Source organism: Phlebotomus papatasi, chromosome 1 (assembly GCF_024763615.1).
Source record: "Phlebotomus papatasi isolate M1 chromosome 1, Ppap_2.1, whole genome shotgun sequence".
NCBI classification, from domain to species: Eukaryota; Metazoa; Arthropoda; class Insecta; order Diptera; family Psychodidae; genus Phlebotomus; species Phlebotomus papatasi.
In genome coordinates this window covers 31,166,585-31,187,444 of record NC_077222.1, presented here as the reverse complement: position 1 = coordinate 31,187,444, position 20,860 = coordinate 31,166,585, and the positions used below count along the sequence as shown (strand labels likewise).

Genomic DNA, 20,860 nt, shown 5'->3' with positions numbered 1-20,860 from the left:
ATAGTATATACATACAATAGGGAAATTAGGGCAAAATGTGAGAAGTCAGTTATTTTATTTTCACGAGCTCCTTGATCCTCCGAATCGTTCCTAATCAACGCATTCTGTTTGTGAATTCCTACTGATGACTTACGAAATGCTCGTAAATCGTAAACCTTACAAAAAAGTTTGTAAAAGTATGTACTTTTTTACAAACGTCGTTCGTAACATGATTGCTTGTTAAGTATTTTTGTTCTTTTACAAACATTTCTTCGTAAATGTTCGTAAAAATACAGAAAAACGTTCGTAAAACTTTGTGATTTGTTTGTAATTTTTTGCCTGACAAACAAAAATGTATAATGTTTGTAAAAGTACAAAAAAGGTTCGTCAAATGATCCTGTTACAAACATTGTTTGTGGAAAAAGTACAAAATTTTTCGAACTTGTTTGTAGGTTATAAGATTTACGAGTATTTCGAAAATGCCCAGTGGGAATTCACAATTTTGAAGAATTTTACAAAATATTTTTTCTGTGTATTAAATTTTATTCATCTACTTATTTATTTATTTATTTAATTTTCTGTATTCCTTGTGGGAATTTTTTAAAACTTTCGTTTGTCATTTCGTTTTCCTTTATCTTGAGAAATAGCTTTTCTTTACTTGTCACATTTTGCCCTTGATTCTCCTACTCTGTCCGATTTAATAGTTTTAATGTAAAAATTTGAATCCTTTATTATATTCATAGAAGCTATGTCAATCGTTAATAATCGTCACGAAGAAATATAACACTGTGCAACAATTTCAAACTTTTTTTTTGTCCCTGGGTTCTCATGCTATTTTTTCTATTGCTAGGGTCAAATGATTTACGAAAATACTTATCATTTTGATTTCATTTGGATTTTGCGCCTGTAATTTACGAAAAACGGTTTTTTCCGTTTTTTGATACTTGGGTGCCTATATCTCCGAATCTGCTGAACTGATTTATTTCTTACTTTGGAACAATTTGTTGTCCTTTACATGCCCGATAAATCCTCTGAACAAATGAAGTTCGTACAACTGACACCAGGGGCGCTGTAGTCACAAATATGTCAGAAAACATGGAAAAATCGAACTTTTTAGCAACTTTGATCAAAAATATCTCGAAAACTAAAACTGTCCTTAACAATCTGTTTTGTGGGTTTGATAGAGAATTTAATCAGCTACATTTTCGTTCATGTACAACTTTTCTCTCAGATTATTTTTTAACCTCGATATTGAGGTTCAAACGAAAAACGAGCACTCAGCCAACTAAAGAAAAACTTAACTATTTCGCAAATTTTGACTTTTTCTTTTCAAGTTTAGATAACCCAGAGTATTATTTCCACTTTTCTTACAGTTGTGGGACTTTATTAATACTTATTGCATTATAAAATGTGTTTAGATATAATACAAGGTAATAACTCAAACAATATCTTCAGTAAGATTTCAGTGTTATTTCAATCTCAAAAGACTATTACAAAAAAAGGCATATTAACTGCATATTGCAAAATTTTAAATATTTCAAAGAATATTTCTTGTTAAATTGACGTTTTAGAATCAATAAGTATCTATTTTACCTTTTACATACCAGTTACATATAGAAACTTTGCAAAAAATCCTTTTACTAAATTCATTTCTTTTTATAATTCTTTAAAAAAATTTCCTACATTTATCTACAATCCTACAATTTTAACCTCATAATTACGTGATTTTCGTCGAAATAAATCTAAAACTAGTTTTTGAACTTGTAATTGTTACTTTATGTATATCACATACGTTAAAGTTTTATACAAGTTTCCAAGTAATAAAATAATATTTAAAAATTTAAAATGTCATATAAAAATCACCATAATATCGATATTTAAGTATTAAATAATATAATAAAAGCTTGTACTGCCTAATTGCGAGGAAAGAAAGCAATAACACTCGAAATTGTGAAGGATTTATTAAGTTGGCTGAATGCTCATTTTTCGTTTGAACCTCAATTTCGAGGTTAAAAAATAATCTGATCAAAAAATTGTATATGAACAAAAATGTAGCTAATAAAATTCTCTATCAAACCCATAAATCAGATTGTTAAGGACAGTTTTAGTTTTCGAGATATTTTTGATCAAAGTTGCTACAAATTTCGATTTTTCCATGTTTTCTGACATTTATGGGACTACAGCGCCGCTGGTGTCGGTTGTACGAACTTCATCTGTTCAGAGGATTTATCGGGCATCTAAAGGAGAACAAATTATTCCTTAGTGAGAAATAAATCGGTTCAGCAGATTCGGAGATATAGGCACCCAAGTAACAAAAAACGGAAAAAACAGTTTTTCGTAAATACCAGGCGCAAAATCCAAATGAAATCAAAATGATAAGTATTTTCGTAAATCATTTGACCATAGCAATAGAAAAAATAGCATGAGAACCCAGGGACAAAATCATCGTTGCACAGTGTAATTAATGCCAGATTTCGCCCCAAGTTCCCCTATACAATACTTAATCTCTAACCCTGTCTCGGCCTAATTGATATTTGAGAAATTGTAAATATTTTGTTGGTCATTTGTTGTATTTAATGACAAGTTGTCTGCTCCCTCAGAACCTGCCTCATTTGCATTGAATTCAATCAGTTATTGTTTTTTTTTATACCGCATTCAAAGAAGTATACTAATTAAATTTAATATTGCTCTAACTATATGACGCTCGTGGGAAAATACCAGAATAATTAAATCAAAAAAGCAGTTTCTTATAAATTAACACCGCAATGATGTCAAATACTACTCAATCAAAGGAAAATTACAAATGACTGAAGGTTAAATATTTGCAATGTTGCACTTGATCTTTAATATTCCCCAAATTGGACTAGAAATTATGAAAATTGCAATAAATTTTTAATTTGATAGGTTTTCTTCTTAGCCTTGAGTCATCGTATGCAAGAAGTTCAGTGACACTGCAGATTTCAGACTTAAAATTCTTATTTGAAAAAAATTGTTTACGTTTCTCGGTTTTATTCCACAACTTCTTTTACATTTTTTTGTCCGAAAAGAACAAGAGAAATGTTCAGGAAAGTTTTTGGAATCTCCTTTAATCGTTTTTTTTTCGCCTTGAAGAATAATCGTTCAGCATCAAAGTTCTTGTCAGGTTGAAATAAAGAAGGAGAACCAAGACAGAATGCAATTTTGGCATAAAGTGGAATATTTGTAAATCAAAAACAATGTGCCAAATTTGACAAATTATATGATCGTGGAAGTATTTGAGAAATTTTTTCAAATCAACATGAAGCGGTAATCTTTTGTCATATTCAGTGATCCCGCTGGGGTAATAAATTTTCTACCAGAACGCTTTTTTTATAATATTTCAGTAATATCTTAAATTTTTAAATATTGGGTTACAAATTTTCACGAACATTTTGTATTTTTGAATTTTTGTAAATTATTTATTACAATTGTCTTAATGAACGTAATAGAAGATGAGTTAGTTTTGAAGTCTTATTTATTTGATAAAAAAATCTTCTATTTCTGTGTATTTTTTTTTCTATATAGATGAAGGTTTCTAAAATTTATATTGAATATTTTATACTAAAAACAATATTATCGAAAATACAGTAAAAAAAAGCATTAGGGGAAAGTGACCATGCTTGATACTGTAAAATGATGTCCAAGGTTTGTGATTATTTTCTGATTAACACACAAACCGAAGCGATTCTTGCACTATGACAAAAAAATGTCTCACTTATTAGGTTCATAATCCAACCTCAAATAGTTCCTGGAAATCCTTAGATTTTCCTCAAGAAGAAAATGGAAATTCAGTAGCGATTTTTATACAAGTTGGGTCCGAGGCCTTCCTGTATAATAATTGATTCGACAATTCGGAGGCCCATTTTCACCGCAAAAAATTCACCGGATACAAAAAATTGCACATCAATATTTAGACGGAACTCTAATCTATCTGCTTAAATCGTTTATATGACTGGTTATTAGTTTTAAAATCACTTTTATGTAATTTTTCTAAGCCATGTTTTTATGACATTAGGGCACTAGCGAAAACCACTTTTTCACTTTGAGTCCATGAAAATGTCATTCTGCAACCTCAAAATTCAGGCAACAGGATTGAAGATTATGTCAATTGTCGATAAAATTGGCGGATTGCAATATGTGTAATTATGAAATAAGCACATCTAATGATATAGTTGCCACATTAAAATTATCATTCATGGACCCTTCTTAAAATATAGGATGGACACAAGTAGAATTTATGAATTTGTTACCACCCACAAAAACAGTGTCCACCAAGTAAAAATATTTTTACATAAATATTAGTACTGATGACCCCTCTATGTGCTTATGATAGTAATTTTCGTGAACAGCCACATTAATTAAGAAATACTTATGAAATATCATGTATCGAAATTACAGTTTTGGACCTATTTTTGATTTTTGCTTCCTGAAACTAGGAAAAAAGAGCTAGGATCCTAATTTTTTTTAGGAAATGTGAGGCTTAGCACCAGCTATTGAAATATATTGCGATGAGTCATAACTATTGATTAACATAGGAAAAAAATAGTTATTATAAAGCTTGGATCGTATCAAGCATGGTCACTTTCCCCTATACACAGTTATCACATTCTCGTTCTCTAATTGACCAAAGTCATAAATGCTTTTAAGCTCCAATCAATGAGATAATATTATGAGACAAAAATATACATATTATATCGGATTAAATATTTAGTTACTTGTGTATAATGGTTAAAATATGATATCTTTGAAAGCTATTGCAATTTTGGCTTTCTAATCTCTTATTTAAAAGTGTTTATTGTTTTTCCAGAATTATAATTCTGGGGACAAGAATAAATTGATTCTCAACTAAAGTGTCTTTATACAGTGAGCGAAATTCAAATAGGGACAGATCTATATGTGGGTGGTGTGGGTGGTCTGTAAGTCGGATCAACCTAATATTTTTTTTGTATAATATAGGCCTATCCAACAATACTTTTTATGGTAGTGACTCACGTGCACTTGCGTTCGTGAGTGCACGCCAGTCAAAATATGAAATTTTTAAGTGATTTAAAGCGAAATTCAAATTAGGGACGATGCCAATTTTTTAAATAAAAATGAAAAAACCAGATCAATGAGAATAATTTCAATATTTTGTATTTAATCCCTTGTTCTTGATAACAGAAATAAGTATTTTTGGCATACTTAACACCAATTTTTGAAGAGTTTTTAGCTCAATTCGTTCCCAGGCACATCTGATGGCATTCTTAAGCTCTTCCACTGTCCCATATTGCTTCCCTCCTGCGTAAACTTCTCTGGAAAGGATACCCCACAGATTTTCTATTGGATTTAGATCCGGTGAAATGGCTGGCCAATTTAAAATGATTTCGGAATTTGCAAGACTTCTATCACTGAGAAAAAAAACAGGGGTGCGATTAACTTTTTTTCCTCATAAATTTAACACTTTTTAGGTGTAAAAATATATCAACATTTTTTAATGTTAATTTTACACCTTTTGAGGGTTAAATCAACATGAAAGAAGGGTAACTTTAACCCCCAATACACCTAAAAAGCATAATATTTACACCGATTTCGGATCAATACTGCAGGGTAAAATTAACATTTCCGGAATGTTATTTTAAGTTTTTCGGATTTCTCTCAGTGATCTTGAAAGGATAAATATTTTTTGAAATACAAAATCTTGTTTAATTCAAGTTCAGGATCATAATCCATGAGTAAACAAATGGACAGAGATGTATGATTTCTTAAAGTAATTTGTCACTGAGAATAATGCATCCCATATCAAAAGTGATTTATTGCTCGGAAATAATGCATTAGATGGATATGCCCTTCCTTCCTTAAAAGGGTAATTTGTAAATATTAAAGCTAGGAAAGCAAAAATATTGATGGTTGATTAATGGTATTTCTTAGATGGCTTTCTTCGCAATAAGAGTATCTCTAATCTATGTTTTCACTTCATACACAGATCCACGGACAAAAGATTGGCCGATGATGTCATCACCATTCCCAACATTAGCCGTCTGCCTATGTTATGTATACATTGTCAAGGTTTGTATCTTGTTCCACTAACCATAAAAAAAAAATTAATATTGCTGCAGAAAATGAAATGGAGGAAAAAAGTGATACCTCATTATATATAATTGTTGCAATAGGTAGCAAAATAGTCAATTAAAAGTCAAGTCTTGGAAGTTGATTAAATGTAGAAGTTTCGAGAATCGCGAGAATTTTCTCAAGTGGAGCAAAATTGCTGGTGGATTCAATAAATGATTAGAAAGAGATACAATTGAGATTATAATACTTGAAAATTCACTGATCACGGCTCATTAAGATTGCGCAAATTTCACATGTACATAATGATCGATTTATAGAGCACAATACAATGATTTTGGCTTATCACCTGTCGCTTGTTTTTGAGCACCTTGCCGCAATTTTCTCATGACGCTAACTCGTAACTTTTGATGTTGGTTTGCAAACTTCAAACTCAATATGCAAAAGTTGTGCTGCAATAACTTTGAATTTGCCTTTGGGAATTGCAACAATTACCAATTGAATGTTCACTCCAACGTTTCTATGTTAAATAATGTCAAATGCTGGTTATATACAAAGTTTTGTATATATTAATTTTTCTTTTATAGGTTTTGGGGCCACGACTTATGGAGAATCGGAAACCATTCCACTTACAAAATACCCTGATAGTTTATAATTTTTTGCAAGTAATTTTTAGTACATGGCTGTTTTACGAGGTAAGTTTTTCTTCATGCTAATTTTAATTTATCATTATTATTTTTTAGTTGCGACTATTCCTGGCACTATGATAAAATTTTATAGGGACGATAAATTTGATTTAAAAAATTATAGTTTTTTTATCAACTTAAAATTACTTTGCCAAGCAATTAGGCAAGAATTTCTTGAGATTATGTTTATTTTTCCTCAATTAAAAAATTCACTGTAACATTTTTTTATAAAGAAAACTACAGTTATCCCTCTATGGTTGTAAAATTTTATACCCATCTTTTATTGGTTTAGTGTACAATAAAAACGACTTATAGTTTCGTTTAGCGAATATTGATTGAAAAAACGTGTATGATATTTTAATGATGTGATAGGATTTCATTCATTTTTGCGTAAAAAAAAGATTATTTTGTAAATATGAATACAATATATCGGTTTTGTCCAGAAATTTAAACTAAAAATGCTTCTGGCTTTTAATGATTTAAAAGATTATTAAAAAAGAAAACAAGATAAAAATCTAGATTCAAAAAAATACTGATTTAAAAAAAAACTATGCGAAATTTTAATTCTTTCTATTTTTTGAGGCCATAGAGAGAATAAAGTATTGTAGTAATATTTTTTGCTGAAACGGTTGATAATAACAGAATAGAAGTGAGAAATACATCCTCTTTTTTCTGAACTATGACAAAATCAATTATACATATTCAGTAATAGTAAAGAATAACTATTTAAAGTAGTTTAAATTTCAAGGTTGCAATTAAAATTATTTTTTATATATTATATAACATTTTGAAGATAATATGTCGCTTTCATCAGCAAATGACGTAAATGGGTTTTAACAATTTATCAAGAATAATATATTTAGAAACTTTAATAAAATTAAAAAAAAATCAATAATATTTTCTAAACTGGTGAAATAAAATTAGAAAAAAATTTGAATATGATTTCATAGTAATTTTAAATTATTTTAATTGAACAACTTCCAATCGGTGGCAGCCAAAAATCCCGAATGACAAAATCCTGAACGTCAAGATTCCCAACGTAAAAATCCCGAAAAGTCCAAATCCGAAAAGGGATGAAATTATACGAAGAATAATGTGTGGAATAATTTACCAAAACCAAAAAAATATCCCTTCCCTTTAACAAACATGGGTGAAATCGTATGAGTAGCGGGATCGGGAATCTTTGTTTTTTTTTTCATTTTCCATTTTGTGTGTTTCTCAAAACACAGAAAATTTCCTTATTTTATTTAATAAAATATACTTGTGTAAAATATGTGAAAGACAAAATTTCCAAAGACAAAGTTTCCAAAAAATAAAGATTACAGAAGCCAAAGATTCCAAAGACAAACTGGAAAAAACAAAGATTCCGCAAACCGTGAGTAACTATGACACTTCAGGATTTTGATAGGTGGTTCGGTCATTTTTTTTCAAAAGGTCCTATTTTACAAAAAAAAAATTAATCATAACCAGGTCAAAACCCGTGTTTCAATTCAACTTCAGGATTTTTGCCATTTCAGGACTTTGGCTCTTTAGGGATTTTGGAGTTCGAAATTTAGGCTTTTCAAAATTTTGATCCATGCGAAATTTGGGCTATTAATGATATCAACCCATTCGAAATTTTGATCCTTTTGAAAGTTTGACGTTCAGAATTTTGTATTTGCTGGAATTTGGCTTTTTTGGGATTTCGACCAACTGAGAATTTTGGGTTTCGCATTTTTTACCAGGATTCTTTCCAATGTAATGTCTTATTTCTAATGTCTTATTAAAATTAAGAAATTAATAATTTTAGAGTTAACATTTACCAGTTTTATTAAATAATAAATTTATATATTTAATTTGTTATGAATGAATAAAATGTTATAAACTAATGAGCTATTTTATTGATCTTTAAAATGAATTCATCGAATTAAATGAGGAAAATGCACAGCAAATACAATAAAATAAAAAAAATAACCAAAATTAGGTTATGATCCTTGCTGATCGAAGCGACAATTTATCTCTCATATCCTTAAACGGAATGTTTATTTTCACATGCATTATCTGTTAAATTTCGGATTTTTTTATATGCCCTTACTCATTAGTTTAGAACTAGCATCATTTTAGTTTATTTCAGATTTTATCAATCATTTTATTCTAATAAAGATTTTAGGGCGAAAGACAATAAGATTATGGAGACTTTGACTTTTCAATTTTGAAATAGAAAGCTTAAAAGAGTGCTTAAAAAAAATAACCAATTCTGAATTAAGAAAATTAATGATTTATCTTGCAAAAATTCAATAATATTTTTTTTTCAATTTATACTTTTAAAATAATCTTGATTTTTTTTTAAGTGTAATAAAAATATTTTTAAATATTAAGATAGTTTAAATGATATCCTTTTATATACCTAAAAGCCTGAATTAAACATTTTGTTTTTTAATAATAATGAAAAAAATCTAGAGAAAATATGCTGAATTTTTGTGGTATTTGACCCACGTAACCCCTTAAACCGTTATACCCGAGACACACTTACGACTTAAGCTGAGAGATGACTTAACGTAATTATAATAAAAAGAAATGATTTTACTAAATTTCCATCAGCTTCCCACTAACTAAACCGTTTATCGGCTGAAGCGGAAAGATGAATTAGTCAGATACTGATGCAAATGTAACCTGATCCGTACAAGTTAACATCGTCAGTGTTCTTGAATATCCAATAAGATTAAGCAAATCTTATTGGATATTCAAGAACGCTGAGTATGTATCTGGTACGGTTCGGTCGCACTCAATTTAGAATTAAGTGAAAAAATCATTATTTTAATTATAATTACGTTACCCGTTTAAGGACAAGTGGGACACCGGTGTCCCTAAATTAAAAACAATTCTTTTGACTATAGAAAGTTATTTTGTCCTCTAAATAGTCCGAAAAATTAGTTTTTATTTTTGGGACACCGATGTCCCATTCGTCTTTAAAGGGTGAAGCCATTTCTCGGCTTAAGCCTAAGTGTGTCTACTAGGACATTAGAATTAAAAGTTAAACTTTAACTTGGCTTAAAAATTGTATGAAATGAAAACGTCACATACAACAGAATTGAGAATATTTTATTTAGACATTATAAGTAATTAAAAAAATATGTATGCGACTTTTATTTTAAAATCAGTAAGCTAATTTCTCTACTCTACGAAAACGGTCCGAAACGTGATTAACTGAATCTTGTTAAAAATTTATCAAAAGAATGTTTTCTTCCAATCGAAAAAAAACTCTTTCACAAACTACATTTTAAAAAAGCATTTTAAACAAACACTTTATAAACCTATCGATACTCCGTAATCTTCTTGTTTTTTTTTTCTTAAGCGTGAAATTGCAACCCTAATCATTGTTTTTCAAAAGTTTCTTTATTATTTAACATTATTTCAAGGATAGCCAGGAAATTAATCACAATTATTTAATGCAAATTGAATTTTGAAGAACAAGAGAAAAAAAATTCTTAATGCCATTATCTTTAGTGTTTAATGGGAGGTTGGTGGGGTGAATACAGCTTCAAATGTCAACCCGTCGACTACAGCGATAGCCCCTCAGCAAAACGAGTAAGTTTAGTGGAACGGAGATGATATTGGCAAATGAGAAAACAAAAACAAATTAGTAATTTTGGATTAAAAAGAAATTAATCTCATGTTATTCTCTCTTCTTCCGGGAAACTCAACATTCATCACTCCATTGTTTGCTAGTTTTAATTTATATAAAAACTGGTATTATTTACAAAATTAAAGCGGAGTCGGAAAATTTAGAATGTACTACTATTACTACATTTTTTTAGTGGATAAAATTGAAAGAATAAATAACAAAATAACCCTAGATTGTGACCTAGGGGAAATTACAAATTCTTTCTCTTGCCTGCTAAGTAAGAATAAATTCATGTCTCATCAAAATGGGAATATTAATAAATTACACCATATCATTTTATTAAAATAAAACCTATAGAAAATAAAAAGTTGAAAAGTGAGAAAATTGAGGAAAGAAAAGTCAGTGAAAGAGAAAAAAAATTGAAGTGAAAGGAAAATAATGAAAATAGAGATGAATTTCGAACCAGAGGGAAACGAATGTAAATAAGAAAAATGTAACTGTATGGATGGAAAAAAAGAATAATATACTTAAGTTTTCCAGGAAGGTCAATATTTCCATATAGTGAATATGTATTGTTATAGTAAATGATTAATTGTCAGCCAACTAGAAATCGATATCACTACATATGGGGTCTTTTTTGTGTTTATTTGATATTTCAGATCAGTATATCCGGTTGGCTAACGGGACATTATAACTTCCGCTGTCAGCCAGTTGATTATAGTAACCACCCTAGAACACTGAGGGTAGGTGTTAAAAAAAAGAGAAAGTAAAGAAGCTAAAAGATTCGTGTTTAAATGACAAATTAATACTGTGTACAGAGATAATTGGCACAAAATGCTTCTACCTCCAAAAAAAATTAAGAAAATTCTTCTTTATGTGTTTATTTGTCATTTACTTTAGGTGGTAGCTCTGTACAATGCTATGCTAAAACAATGAATGAGCTGAAATTGTGTTGTATTTTTCACGTGTTTTGTCATTTCAAATGCAAGTTATAGAATTTTCTAAAGTTCTATTCGCATAGCACAAAACTTAATGTTTCTTTTTTGCAATTGAAAATGCCACAGCCAATAGAAAACGAGAATTTGCATTAATGCGGAATTGCTTAAATTCTATTGGCTGAAGGTATTTTGTCTTGTTAAAAAAATAATTAAAGGGGTCTATTGAACTTAATGATATTCTTCGCAAAAATAAGCTGTGAAAAAAGAAATATAATAATAATAATAAAAAATTCATGTTCTTCATGACATTTTCTAAATCTTGTGTCTTTATGAAGAGTCTTGTAAAGTTCAATAGCCCTTTTAATTTGGTGTATAAAGCCCTCTACATAGATGTACTAAATAAGGATATATTAAAAATATTTTTTAAGGATTTTGTATCGACAGCAGAACTGATAAATTGAAGTCAATGAAATTAAATGAAAAGAAAAGTACCGCAATAATTTAAATAACAAATTTATTTACAAAATTCAAAGAATTTTCGCAACAAAATTAATCGTGAGCATCAAATCGGCGTATCATCTCCAGTTTGGTGTCAAAAATCCACGAATGTGACGATATTTACAGATTGGTACGATCTTTGAAAAGTTCACCCGATCCAGTATGATTTCTCAAAATATTAACAGATCGGCATGATCTCTACCTATATATCCCATAAAATACGACTTGGTATGTAGATGGGTGCGATTTTTGCAAAGACCACCAGATTGGAGCGATCTTTACGAAACACTGGCAGATGAGTATAGTCTTTCAAAAATCGGTACATTGCAACGTTCTTTTCACAGAGCAACAGATCGCCACAATTTTTAAAAAAGATCGGCACTACGGCATGATTTTTGCAAAGATCAGCAGATCAATACGTTCTTTGCCAAGATCACCAGATCGAAATGATCTTTGCTGATCAAAAGATCTGTATGATCTCTGCAATAAACACCTCTTCGACAGGGAACCCCTAGTGACACTTTTGTCAAAATGTTGAAATTTATTTAATGTTTCTAATAAAATGTAAGTAATATGGCGTTTTTTCACTAATTTACGTTTTTCGATAAGAATAAGTATTCAATTTCGTATTCCAAATGGTACAGAGTGTACAGAGTAGGGTGTCAATAGGTCCTGACACGAGTTCTTAAAGTGTCAAAAGATGTTTCTTTCACCCTATCAGCATAGTAACGCTATTTGCAAAAATCGGTATATTGGAACGTTCTTTCCAAAGGGCAGGATTGGCAGATGAGTACGATCTTTGCAAAGATCAGTAGATCAACAAGTTCTTTGCAAAGATCACAAGATCGGCATGATCTTTGCAGATCAGAAGATATGTGATATCTTTGCAAATATCATCAGAATAACCCGACTTGCAAAAATCGGTGGATTGCAACGTTCTTTGCAAAGAGCAGCAATAATAAAAATATGAAGAGCTGCAGATCGGTGCGATCTTTACGAAAGATCGGCAGATCGATGCAATCTTTCGAAAACCGTTATATTGCAACGTTCTTTGCAAAGAGCATCAGATCGGCTCAATCTTTACGAAAAATGGGCAGATCAGTACAATATTTCGAAATTCGATACATTTCTACGTACTTTTCAAAGAGCAACATATCGCCTCGATCCTAAAAAAAAAATGGCAGAACGGAACGATCTTTGCAAAAAACTCTAGATTGCAACGTTCTTTATAAAGATCACCAAATCGTCGCGATTCTTGTAAAGGATCGGTAGATCGACGAGACATTTGTAGAATATTGGCAGATCAGCACGGTCTTTGTATAAAATCGGGAAATCTACACAATTTTTGTGAAAATCGTCACAAGAAATCGGCAGATCGACACGATAATTGCAAAATCCTAGCAAATTGACACTATATTACCGAAAAATCATCAGATTTCTTTTAAATTCTGTTTCTTTTAGTTCTGTTTTGATAAATTAGCTATGAAATAATCATTTGCAATGATAAACTTGTAAATATATTTTGAGATAATGGGGCTATATCTATATTTAATTCCTTTTATCAGAAATCCAGGAGTAAAACATCTTTAATACTTCAATTTCAACTTTGTAGCGAAAATCTAATTTTTCAATTTGAAATTAATATTGAAATACCATTTAAAATTCGCTGTCGATACAAAATTATAGAAAAGTCCCTTGTAATATGTCCATGTTTATTTAAAGTGTGGAGTTGGCTTAATGTGAATTAGACACTTAAATGCTTATTCTTCAACGTAATTCACTGTTATTTGTATTTGTCCTATCAATTGGCTACTTCTTACATCGTACATTATTTTGTAACTCTAATGGGAAATAACTTGTGAAGAATGTTTTTTTTTTGACTAAGAAAAGAAGACAATAACTCCAACACGCGAAATTGTTTTTGAGAAATGTTCTTGAAATTAAAATTAATTCAATAGTAAATGTATTTCAACTATTGACCATGATTTAAATCTATTTTCAATGATAATAATTATTTAAAGAAATAAAATAAACATATGTTTGGGTTTTCACACGAAAATCGTAGCATTTTTTTTTTTCAAAGAAATGTCAATGTTTGAACATTTTTTCCCTGTAGCATGACCATCATTCATTGCTTTGCAAAAAAAATTTCTTCTTTTTCACGAGTAACATTCATTCTTCTGTTTGTAATGATATTATTTCTTTTAGTTAGAAAAATAAAAACAGTAGTTGACTTGATATTTTGGTAATTGCATTGAATATTTGTGCTATGTTTGTGTGTGTGTTTTGTGTGCAGTGATTTAGTAAATGTTTGAATGTTAGTAGAAAATTAGTAAAATTATCTAATCGTGGAAATGGTAATTTGCGCTTTTTTTCCTCGTAGATAACAACACTGTAAATATTATTTTAAAATTAGCACTGATATCGAAAAATTGACTGTATGACTTTACAGCCCTCATGTGGAAAAAAGTCAATCAGTGCTAATTTACTAATCACAGCTCAATGCTTTAATTCCAAGTAAAATGATAAGAGTTTTGTCTTTAATCGGAAAGATTAATTTGTTACCAATCAATTGATTTTACATTTATCCGAAACCAAAAAAAAAACTAATTGAATGACAATTTGTGATTCATTAACAAAAGATCTTGAAGATAAAAGGCAAAACTATTATAGTTATTGCATTAAATAGCACGAAATGAAAAAAAAACTCTGGAATAATTTGTGTCAACATGTACTTTTAGTTCTTGTTAATAAAGAGGAAAAAAAACTTCTACTGTTCACACAATTATCCACAGTTTTGTAGCTATTTTTTGCTCTATAATTAATTTACATGTCCAATGTAATAAAAAGATATTTTTATTTTCTTCCCATGCGTTATCAAATGATGCACTTCAGATGGTTCACGCGTGCTGGTGGTACTATTTCTCCAAGTTTACAGAATTTATGGACACGGTAAATATAAAAAGAATAAATTCTTTACAATTTTTATTGCATGTCTTACATTGGAATATTCATAGATGATTATTTAGGAGATGTGTGAGAAAGGAAGATTACTATCATTTTTGATTATATAGTTACTTAATTTTCTCATTGTCTTGTGCAAATGTCTTTTTTATTGCTAAAGGAATATGTGAATTTATATGATAATATTGTTAATTTGTATATGAAAATTTTATATGATTAATTGCGAAATGATTGCTAATTAATTATACAAATTAACTGGGATATTCTCAGCAAGGTATTTCATTTATTTCTTTAAGTGTATTTTGATATGGGAAGACTGGGTCAAATTAAGGCAGAAGTAGTTTAGTCCAAGCGGATTTACAAAAATAAGATCTTCATTAACACTAAACCTACCGACCGTTTTTGGTCGTTTTTCGGTCAAATGACAAACCGTGGTAGGGTAGGATACTCAACAAATTTGTTTTGGAAAAGAGCAAAACATTAAAATTTGAACACTGAAAAATATATTACATGCATATTTTAAGAAATTCATAAAGTTTGATAGTGACATTGTACCGTGTGAATATGTTTTAATTTCAAACCGGTCAATTTGACCGGGTCTTGGTAGGTTTAGTGTTAACATTGAAATACTACCCAATTGTAGGGGAAAGTGCCCAGTGCCCATGCTTCGTACGATCCCAAACTTCGTTATGACTAAATTTTTTCCTATGTTTTTCGATAAATATGACTCATCGCACTGATATTTTAAAAACTAGGATAAAGTGTCCTCTTTTAAAATATATTGCGAAATCACATTTATTCAGAAATATAGGAAAAATTTAGTCATTACGAAGCTTGGGATTGTACGAATCATGGGAATTTTCCCCTACTGTGCAACAAAATGAACACTTTATATCCATATGATTTCACATGATATCCAATTGAAGTTCCTTGATAACTCTTGTGTATTACCTCTCGAAGAAATTTATGGTCCATCACGTTAATTTTCTGAGAAGGAATCGGTAGAAATATTTTATAAAACTTTGTTCTCAACAACGGTACATCGTAAAATATTGGTGTCTAAGGGCGATTTGTAGAGGATACCTTAGGGAAGAGTTTCCTAGAAAAAACCATATCCCTATCTTTTCATTTTTTCCACATACATATTTTCGATTTCACCATCAATTCTGAGTCATAAAGGCTAATAAATTACCTTCTAAATTTAATCTTACCTCAAAATTTTGTGAATTTAAAGGTTTAAATGGGTTTAAAATACTCCTCTGTCGGCTAAAGAAGTTTAGAAATTTTTACTTCAGGATTGTTTTTCTGAAGTTTGGTCTGTTTTAACATTCAAGAACATTAAAAAAAAATGAAAATTTAAAATTTGAGATCTTTATCAGAAAATATCAATCAGTCTTTCAAGACCGATTTAAAATAATTCTTCAACATCAATATCCTAGGATGCACCGTAAATGCTGATATATAATGAATTTGTTAGACTAATTTCACTTTTACCTTTTTATTCCAATCGCCGAAAAATGCCTTTCGAAAATTACAAATTGAATTATTTCGTAAAATACTATTCGATCATTAAAAAATCTTGGGTTCATTAACTTATGATATGAGAAAAAAATTATATGAATTATATTAATTCTTTATTAGAAGGTCTTTTATTAATGAACTTTGAAACTTCTAACAAGGTTCCATCACTGAGAAAAAAAGGAGGGTGCGATTAACTTTTTTCCTCATAACTTTAACACTTTTTAGGTGTAAAAATATATCAACATTTTTTAATGTTCATTTTACACCTTTTTGAGGGTAAAATCAACATAAAAAAGGGTAACTTTAACCCTCAATGCACCTAAAAAGGGTAATATTTACACCGATTTCGGATCAATACTGCAGGGTAAAATTAACATTTCCGGAATGTTATTTTAACTTTTTCGGATTTCTCTCAGTGATGAAAAATAAGGCTATCCCACCCATTATCAACTGCTCCCGAGAATATTATTGTAATTTCGAATGCAGGAGTATTAGGCCCCGATTCCTACTAATTAGACCACACCCTAGAAATCTTGTAAAAACCAAACATAAGTATGATTAATTTCTCAGTTGTTTTCTCAAGAAATTAGGCATTGGTCTTGCTATTCTAAATATCGTAAACCAAATAAGATGTACAGGGCTTAACTAAAAACGTTTCATATGAATGGGCGTGGTTCCAGAGAGGGCGTGGAACACTCAAATTATTCCCATTGTGTCCTACATGAGATCAATTATTTCTTTAACATTTTGTAAAATTTAAGCAAGATGCTTTCAGTATATGAAATTACAAAATTCGTTGAATTGATTACACACAGAAGTGTCATATTAATCTGAAATTGATTAATCAAGAATTATCGTGATTTTTCGGAGAAATATCAGTCACAAAAAATTTTTATTGCTAGCAAACCTGAAAACGTCTTGCATAAATTTATTGAAACTATGAAAAAAAATTGACTGTTTTAAGTGTTTATTTATTGAAACAAATGAAATGAATTGTTGGTTCCACGCTGTGTTGAAAGCCACGCCCACTCAAAACCTCTACTTTTTATCCGTTGTTAAATAGAATATTTAAAAGTAAATACGAGGCAATGTAAGTCTAAAAAAATTGTAATACTTTTGAGTATTGGACTATTTTGGAGGGAGGGGCGTGGTTTACTTTTCAGTGGGCGGGGTCTAAACTCTCCTATTCAACTACTTCTGCTGAGACTTATCCCATAATTTGGCATTAAAAGCTTTTATTTTTTTTACTTTATAGTTTTCCATAAAATTTCAATTGATTTTTCAATTTCAAAATTTAAATTTATCTCAAATTACCTAATTACTTTTTATTGCACTTCAATATCCCAGCAACTAACTTGTTTTAAAAGTCATCAAAGAACAGCGAGATTAGAGAATTGAGAACAATTTCAATGCTAAATTGCTTTGAAATTGCATTTAAACTATTTTTTTTTTAAATTTTATTCGACGTTCTTTGATAAATGGCGAATTTAGCGATAAAAATATAGCATGTAGAAAAGAAGTTCTCATTAGTAAAGTTGTAAATTACTTAATAATAATTTTCTTCACAGCTTTTCTTCGTACTGCGCAAGAAAACTAGCCAGGTGTCAACATTGCACGTGATCCATCACGGTTGTATGCCAATGTCAGTTTGGTTTGGAGTTAAATTTACACCAGGTTAGTTAATCTTTTTTTTTCTTTTCTTTATTCCTCTATACTTCACGCAAATATTACAACTTTTTGTGAGGACATTGCGCAAAAAAATCAAATCACTGACCAATATCAATGAATACCAATACCAATGTGCCAATAAAGCAAAAAAATATATATTCAGTGATATTTTGCCCCAAAAAATGAAACTCAACATTTTAAATATTGTGTCTGTGGTGTAAACAAAACAAAAATTTATTAATTTTTATGCAATCGAAATTCTCATCATTGCAGAGGTATTAAAAAAAAAAAGACAGACAGAAAAGGAGTTGATTTTGAAAGTAGTTCCGTCTGTTTTTTCCAAGTGCATTTCTGGTTATATTGCTTTGCATGGGAGACCCACCCAATTTCGATTTTGCTGTGGTCAAAAAATGCCACATTGCAGAAGAGCGCATTAAAAACAATTACATTGAAATACACAATAGGGTTTATGATGGACAGTTGACAGAGAAAAAATGCAATAATTTACATAGGAATTCGTCTGAATATCAAAAAATATGCTTTTTCATTAATTTTTTTCTTCGTTCATTCACAATTTGTGAAAGATTGACATAATAATTGAGTAAGAAAAGTAGGTGGAAAATTTGCAAAGATTAAGTCAAAAAGAGTATACACTCATTGAGGAATTTTTAGTGACATCTGGTTAAAAATTAGTGGTTAAAAATTGTCCAATTATTAAATGCATTAATCCTGATGATTAAGTGAATTTTTGAAAAACCAAATAGATCAAGCATTATAAATTAGCAGAAGAATAATTTTAAAATCATTTTTTTTTGTAGGAAAATAAAACGATAATACTCAATTTATTCTTTAGTGGCTCCGGCACACCTTTTAGATCAGGAAAATTTCATAAAATCAAAAATCCTATCCCTTATTTCTTAAGTTTTGCACATGTCTATACTACTCTTTCGCACTCTTCTTCTTCTTTTGAACATCACACCAAATTAAATTTACAGTCGAGTTCCTCAAATTTGAACTCCTCAAATTTGAACGACGGTTGAGTTCAAACTGTAAAATTTGAGGTTATGTGAAGAAAGTTTTGCGTGGAGTGCAATTTTTCTCTGGTATTTCCTCAATATTATCGTATTATATTAAGTTCCGCACCAAATTCCATTTATTTCACAATAAATAACATTGATATATTCTCTAAAGTTGTTTATCTTAATTTACGGAAAGTGCAATTCACATGAATTCCGTTACGTTTTTGAAAATATCGTTCAAATTTGAGGAGTGAGAAATGTCATCTATACCCCCCAAATGTTCAAATTTGAGGAACTCTACTGTAGTTCAGTCCATTTTTGAGTTCAAAAGAATAGGATTGATTTATGCAAATCATTTGAGAAATAAGTAGATGCGAATTTGGATTTCATGAAATTTTACCGATCTAAAGGGTGTGCCGGATGCATAAGGGAAAATTTAAAGCGTTCACGGCTCTTCGGAATAGCTTGTTGGCCTCTACACACTAGTAGAAACTTCTTTAAAAAATGCCTTTTTAAAGAAAATTTCCCCTATCCTTATAGGCAGAAACGTCAGAATTTTCTAAAAAAGTCAATTTTTGACAAAAATTGCTCCTAGTGTGTAGACACCATAATACACAAAATGAGGGATTGTCTTATTGGTTTATAAATGAATAAGAATCTTCGAATCCCGCTCTAATTGAAACGATGATGGTATTAGTTAGCTTTCGCGTTATTTTAAGGAGTTACGTTGGAAGTTGAAGCAAACCGAAGCTGCTGATTTTACAAATTAGGCTTTTAAGCCTTGCCTACAGGTTTTAACCTGTACAAAATTTGGGACAGGTTGAGTGTCAAAACTAAAGAGCAATATTTTGAGTTTAAAGCGTCATATTTTTTTCAAATTGATTTTTTTATTATTTCCTTGTCCAGGATTTTTGCACCAACCTTAAAGAGTAGTTTATCATCTTTGTTTTCATTAAAATTATCCCTAGTACATTCTATCAAAAATGAATTAAACTATATAGACACTGCTTTGAGTCAATTTGGGACACAAAATTACTCGAAGTTTCTTGCCTTTCATGAACTCTTTCAAGACTTCCCACATTGTCTTGTTCGTAGAAGCTATGTTTTTTTGTTTCTTTGGTATTGTAGAATCTGTAGAAAATAATCAACAAAAAGCAGAAAGAAATATGGAATTATAGAGAAGCATAGCAAGTGTCCCAGATTTGGCGCTGTCCGGAATTAGGTACAGTTCCCCAATATCTTGGTATTAGATGAGCTTGGCAATCTTGACCTCTCTAATTTTTGACTGGTCTACCCCCTATTAAATGTAATAAATATTGCAAATTCAGAACATATAAATAGAGTGGGGACATTTCCACCGTTTGGTCTCAAGAGCTTATACGGGCTTCAGACCTAAGACTTAGTCGTACCTATAGTTTAATTTCTTCAACTTCCACGATTTCTTAGGATAAAATAACACGATTGGATTATTAGGGATAAATAAACTATACACTCACTGAGAGAAATCCGCAAAAGTTAAAATAACATTCCGGAAATGTTAATTTTACCCTTGCAGTATTGATCCGAAATCGGTGTAAATATTACCCTTTTTAGGTGTATTAGGGGTTAAAAGTACCTTTTTTCAGGTTAATTTTACCCTTAATAAGGTGTAAAATTAACATTAAAAAATGTTGATATATTTTTACACCTAAAAATATTAAGGTAATCAGGAAGAAAAGTTAATCGCACCCCCGTTTTTTCTCAGTGCTGAGAAAAAGGGGGGGGGCGCGATTAACTTTTTTCCTCGTATTTTTAACACTTTTTGGATGTAAAAATATATGAACATTTTTTAATGTCAATTTTGCACTTTTTAAATTGTAAAATTAACATGAAAAAGGGTAAATTTAACCCATAATACACCTAAATAGCATAATATTTACA

At 30.1% G+C, this 20,860-nt stretch overlaps 1 protein-coding gene across 11 annotated transcripts in view; it reads left to right on the top strand.

Moving 5' to 3' along the window:
* The window catches only part of LOC129798822 (elongation of very long chain fatty acids protein AAEL008004), a 110,821-nt gene that overhangs the window by 72,352 nt on the left and 17,609 nt on the right, over positions 1–20,860 (top strand). For 4 of the 11 annotated variants that reach the window (XM_055842202.1, XM_055842201.1, XM_055842203.1 and 1 more), the window contains 6 exons: positions 5,960–6,042; positions 6,630–6,737; positions 10,215–10,295; positions 10,992–11,075; positions 14,664–14,720; positions 17,822–17,927. In XM_055842202.1, coding sequence (XP_055698177.1) covers positions 5,960–6,042; positions 6,630–6,737; positions 10,215–10,295; positions 10,992–11,075; positions 14,664–14,720; positions 17,822–17,927 — 519 coding nt within the window. The remainder of the gene's footprint in view (positions 1–5,959; positions 6,043–6,629; positions 6,738–10,214; positions 10,296–10,991; positions 11,076–14,663; positions 14,721–17,821; positions 17,928–20,860) is intronic. The other 7 variants (XM_055842207.1, XM_055842206.1, XM_055842205.1 and 4 more) reach the window with 2 other exon arrangements.